A 6,000-nucleotide genomic window follows, 5' to 3' on the forward strand; every position below is an offset into this window, starting at 1 on the left:
CTTAATGCAAGAAAGAGTGCAGCCGGTTTATGTGCTTTTTCCACGTTGCTTTGTCCTCGTAACAGGCCACTTAACTTCATCATATAATCAGAGTGGTGGAATATTTCTGTCTCCTCTCTGAGTGGGAAGCTGACACCAGAGACATCTCTTTTGACAGTCCATAGTGAATCAGCTGCAGATTCATTCTCACATGCAGTAATGGTCTGTGGTGTGGGAGCTCAAACTGGTCTTACAGCGGCTAAGTGCAAGTGGCTGTGTGGATCGTGCACCAAGAGACTGTGCAAGTCACAGTACTGAACTAAAGAATGCAGGAGAATGTACAATTTCCGCACTTGTCTCGCAACTTGATATAGGAAGGAAATGTATTTTTAGAGATGTCGAAAGTGCACTAATGACTCTCTGGCTCTGCCCGAAGCTCAATGACTGTTGACGCCATCGGCCACTTACAGACTCAGATTATGGGTTTATATTTGCAGTGAATGCATTCAGAGCAATTATCATGGAAATCCAGACAATATGGCTCGTACTTAAAGTGACAGGTCATTTTGTTGAAGCAGTTTTATTGTTGCAAATGTACAACATCAACCGTCTCCTCCAGCATTAGCCCCAACAGATTCTCAACAATGAAAATTGTTCCTAAACTCTATAAATGACAAGCACGAAGACTTACTGTTGGTATTAATTTGATCTTTACAGTTTATGTCAGGGGGTCTGGAAACAGAGCAAATTGAAAAGAGGAAAAATAGCTAAGGCACCTAATAATGTTGCTGGCTCTGCGTAAACTCATGAGAGAAGGAGTGACAATGTTTTTTTTTTCTTAACTAATGACAGAATTACTGTCCTAGTTTTAAAAGTGACATAAAAAGAAATGGAGCCACAGCTTGTTTTTAAAGGGTGTTTAATTCTCTTTCCTTTCAAGTTAAAGCCATGAGACTGTTGGAAATGGGGGAAACAACTAGCCTGGCTCTGTCCAAAGGTATGTCAAAGATGAATTTCCATTTTATGCAAATTTAATGGACAATAAAGTAATCTGAATTAAGTGTAAAAATGAATTTTTGGTTTTTACAGGGGATTACGTGTGTGCAACTATTTCTTGGCTGGGTGCAGTAAATTCTGAGATTTAACATGTTAATTATTGAACTTTAGAGGTGCTGCAGGCAGACTTTGGACACAGCCAGGCTAGCTTTTTATCCCTATTTCCAATCTTTACTGTTCAGCTAAGCTAAGGAATCAGAGGGGCTGTAATCTTCTCATCTAACTTTTGGCAAGAAAGCAAATAATCATACTTTTCAAAATGTGGAACTGTTCCTTAAAACTACGTACTTAGATGTAGATGTAGTGGACAAAACAAGCTTTTGGGATTTACTGCTTTATGAGTAATCTTAATCTTAAAAACACTGCTGTTTTTTTAAAAAGTGCAATGGCTTGAAATAAACAGAAATAATTGAAACATGTACTTTGGAGGTAAGTCACTGGGGGCACCTGCACAAAGCTCCACCCCGCAGATGCCTATGGGTGCCAAGCTGAAATGGAGACCTGCCTCCAGGAGGAATGTTTACCCAAGCTTAGCACAGAGCCTTTATTGCTCACAGCAGCATGAGTACATTTTTGTCTGCATTTCACTTGTGCACCAGCACTGTGCCATTTCAAACTGGGACCTGCCCAAAATGAGCCCCCCTGTGATGACAAGAATAGCTTCTTTTAAAGACACGGAGTGGAGAGAAATTAACTGTGTGTGATGAAGTGTAAAGTAACTGTACACTGGGAGTGGGAAAGGCATGAAGGAATTTGAGAAACGGGATTCAGACATTCCTCAAAGTAAGGAACAAGTCTGAGTTAAATAATGCATAAGGAGCAGAAAATTTAATCTAATAGGCTCATATATACTCCCAATTAACTTTGATAAAAATAAGAATAAGAAAGGATGAATGGATGAACAGATCACAAAAATCTCATATGCTGTAATCCAGCATGGAAACTGAACGATACACTGTGTTGTAACTGTATTTTAATGTTGGATTTTTCTACAGGCAGCACTAAACACTTTATTGGATTTTGGCTCTCAGTAAGGATGCATAATGTTGTGTCACACCACATTTTCAGGTGGTGTGCAGTTCACCATATGAGGAGCTTTGTGTTGCAGTATTAAGAATGTGCAGCATAACCAACATTCAATGTAACGTTAATGCAAGTATTTAACAGTATTAATGAAGGAGACATGAGATTCTTTCACTGCCTGTAAATCAGGAAAGCATTGTTGTGCTTTAATGTGTAGCCTGCAGCAAGTTTATAGAGATATTGTAGTGATTCGATTTTATTGCATTTGTATCTAAACTATTTATTGCAGAATTATAATGACATAATTTTATATTGCAGCCTATTTAAAAGTAATTATTTAGCTCTTCCTTGTTTATGTAGTGCCACTGTAAAATATGTTAGGTTATAGCCTCACTAGAATCCTTTGTCCCCTAACACACCCTCCAAATAACCTGATCTTTAACAGACCAAAGAAGTTCCTGCTGTAGAATTTCCCAAACACACGTTTGGAAAGTAAAAGTAAATCTACTTTCTTTTGATGGATGTGAAGGTGCAGATGAATAACGTGAAGAGCACATTTTTCCCTTCAAGTTAAAATGATGCAGGCTTTACCTTGTATGTGCTGGTTGACCACGTTCTCCAGCCGATCAAGCCTCTCTATGATCCGGATAGTGTCACCTCTTTTGTCCCCCTCTAACTTTCTCTCCGGTAAAGGCATCGGGACTTTGATGTAAATGTTAGCGATGTAATTAGTAACCCATCCGACATAGAGCAGGCAAACAATGTTGGTCATGCCGCTCAGGATCACGCATGTGGACACCAAAGTTTTGGTTCTCCTGGTGCAAGCCATGCCGACATCCCTCCATACAGCCAGCAGTATCCCGTTAAACCGGAGGACAGGGCGACAGTCGCCCGCAAAAAACCGGAATAATGAAGTTATTTCCAGCGACTTTGTATCGATGCAATATCCGAGGCGCAGAGTCTTTACTTCAGAAGTGCAGTGTTGTTTTTTCTTTGTTTTTTTTTTCTTTTTTTTTGGGAGATGGTGAAAAGCAGGTTAATGTCAAATATCTACAGGTGAAGATCTCCTCCCTCGCTCCGTTGCAGACCTCCGTCGGCTCTGGTTGCATCTGAGGATCAAGGAAACAGGAGAGACACCGAGCATCCTGCTGCAGCCAATGAGAGGAATGGTGAGGACTGACAGCCGCCCCTGCTGCACGCGTCCCCGCTGCGCACTGATTCACAGTCAAAGTGAATCTGACCGGACTATTTCCATAGACCAGGACACAAAGTGTTATAACCTATTTCTGTCCAAACAGCGACATATTTGCGCCACACTGCACATTTGATGTGTGATTTCTTCCCCTTGAGCAGTGAGACAAATCCAGCTGAAGCGCAGAATCTCTGAGTTGTTCCTTGTTTTGTTTTTTTCATAATCTGGTGCACCAGTGGAAAACACTTTTGGAGTTATTGCGAATTGCGATTCTATCTTACAAATTAAACATTTAAGGAGATAGATTTCTTGCTGCAATGCTGGATCAATCCACGAGATAGAGACAGCGAGTCTCGACGGGAAATCGAGGTGTGGTGGGGTCATGTTATAGGTCTGGCTCTGGTCCAGCTCACTATATGGCGCACAGGATGCAGAGAAGAGGATGCACTCATCATCTCATCATCTGCAATTAGACTTGTGCAAGGAAAGATACCAGGCAGGCTAATTACAGCAGAGCGGCTCAAACACTGCAGGCAGACTGAACATGAAGACCTGCAGCACTTTGACCTGGTGAGACACAGCAGTCATTTTCTACCAAACTGTAAATGTTGGTGTTGATCATGAACCCAACCTTTACTTTTGAGGTTGACCCCCCCCCTTTTTTTTTTTTATGGCAGGAGGCGATTATTGGATTTTAAATTGGGGAATTTCCTGTATTGAGGTCTCTATGTATTTGCATATTTCTGCAGGCGAGAAGAAGAATAGGGGCTCATTAAATGGTTCGGCAAAAAGGGGGAGAAGCTTAAAATGTGGCCATTGTGAAGAGGCTTTTGCCCATGTTCACTCTCCATGCACTAGTTCTCCTATTTGAAAGAGTGTAATATTCTCGGTACAGTTGAGCCTTTGGATTTTTGTGTTCCTGACAGCTGTTTCTTCATTTTTTTTCTTTTCTGTGTAACTGAGGTTGGTTGACCTGTCATTTCTTGCAAGTCCTCCTCCTACTCTTTAGGACATCTTGCATTTTTCTGTAACTGAAGGTCCTTTAAAATGCACCTTTTGTCAAACAGCAGTATCTGAATGACTGTCAGGTCTTTTACTATATTTTCACCAAAATTCTTGATTGTGTTTTGACAGTATTTTCCAGTATCATCCTTGCCAGATGATTATTTGCTAATAACAGTCTTTGTCATCCAATCTGCCAGACAGCTACAACTCAGCAGGCTGCCAGAGTGAATGTATTATGTTCGATGATGAAAAAAGAAATGCTACAACAATAAAATATGTGAACTATTTTGATAAATGCAAGAAAGGCATTATTATGACACTTAATTTCCCATATTTTTGCTGGATGACTATGGCATGTTTGTGAAGTATTATAGGGAAAGACCAAAACACAAACACTGACAAACTCTTTTGTCTGCAGTAATATCGATAATCATTATATTTTCTGAGCAAAATGCAATTGAGTCGTTTTCTTTGAAAGAAATTAAAGAAATTTAATTGACAACTGGGAATATGCCATTTAAACCTGATAGCTCCAATGCAAATCGCTTCACATTAAAAACATAAATAATTGTCTCTAATTTATTTTCTCAGTTAAAAAGCATTTATGTTACATGATTTAGCCTTTCCTTCATAATCCAGATCTAAAGACAGACCACCTCCTTTGTCCTGTCTGCTCAGCAGCAGCCATTTATGGCTGTGAGATGATCAATGCAGGAGCATGCTGCCCATTCATCTCAGCTAACAGACCTGCCACAGTGCAAAAAGGTACTTTTGTTCTAGTTTGCAATATGTGAAGGGTTTTCTGTGTTTGCTAGTTACATGGCCATGAGGAAAAAGTGTTTTCTCGCTTATCTTGGTCATTTGAATTTATCTCAACCCATGAGATTCTATTGAAAGTCAATAAACTGGAGGATTTTGTGCCCTTCAATTGCAGAAGGTACAGACGGTCTTATAGTAAAAGCCCATATAAAAGGTTGAAATGCTGACTATGGACTAGTCTGATAGATTAAATGTTTAAATAGAGTATTATAGTATATAGTATTTTTTCTCAGCCGAACAGTGCCAGTTATTTTCTTCATTAATCCATTAGTCTTTTGTCTCATAACACATCAAATGGTCAAAAACGTCCATCCCTGTCAGAGCCTAAGGTGACAAATGCTCACGCTTAAGAAGCTTGAACCAAAGATTGCGTGGAATCTTTCCTTGAAAATTAACTTTAACGATGAATTGGTTATGGAAATAATCTCTGCGGTTTCAATGTCTGCATGATTCTTATTTTATTTACTCATCATTCAAAATTCTTTTTTATGTGGCTATGTCACCATATATCCAGCCTTGCACCATTTTTCTACAGTGGCTCTTTCATGGACCAAATCTCCACATTTAGATCACCTCAAATATGCATTTGAAATGTGAGCCAGAGGAATATTTCATTGAAATCTGAGAAACATTTAATTATTCTAATCAAATCTTGGGATAGCGCCTTGCACTGAGTTCAAATGGACTGTGTGATGCTGCTCAGACTGCAAACATGTGCACAGTGCAGATGAATACAATTAAAGTGGATTGAAATTATAATGAGAAAATTATATCTTGGCTAAGTCACCAGGCTGTCACACTGAAGGACCGATTCAAAGATTAGCTTTGTGGTACAACATGATGTATGAGTATCACTGGTGAGTAGTTTCACTTTGTTTGCGTTATGTATCACCCTCTTCTCTGTTTAAAGGGCAGCGCTGAAAAAC

The 6,000-nt window shown here is 39.6% G+C and overlaps 1 protein-coding gene across 1 annotated transcript in view; it reads right to left on the minus strand.

Annotated features, from left to right (window-relative positions):
- The window catches only part of galnt18b (UDP-N-acetyl-alpha-D-galactosamine:polypeptide N-acetylgalactosaminyltransferase 18b), a 75,235-nt gene extending 71,945 nt beyond the window's left edge, over positions 1-3,290 (minus strand). The window contains exon 1 of the mRNA XM_051379699.1: positions 2,650-3,290. Coding sequence (XP_051235659.1) covers positions 2,650-2,887 — 238 coding nt within the window. The 5' untranslated portion in view covers positions 2,888-3,290. The remainder of the gene's footprint in view (positions 1-2,649) is intronic.
- Between the last annotated feature and the right edge of the window lie 2,710 nt (positions 3,291-6,000).

Source organism: Dicentrarchus labrax, unplaced genomic scaffold (genome assembly GCF_905237075.1).
Source record: "Dicentrarchus labrax unplaced genomic scaffold, dlabrax2021, whole genome shotgun sequence".
Lineage (NCBI taxonomy): Eukaryota > Metazoa > Chordata > Actinopteri > Moronidae > Dicentrarchus > Dicentrarchus labrax.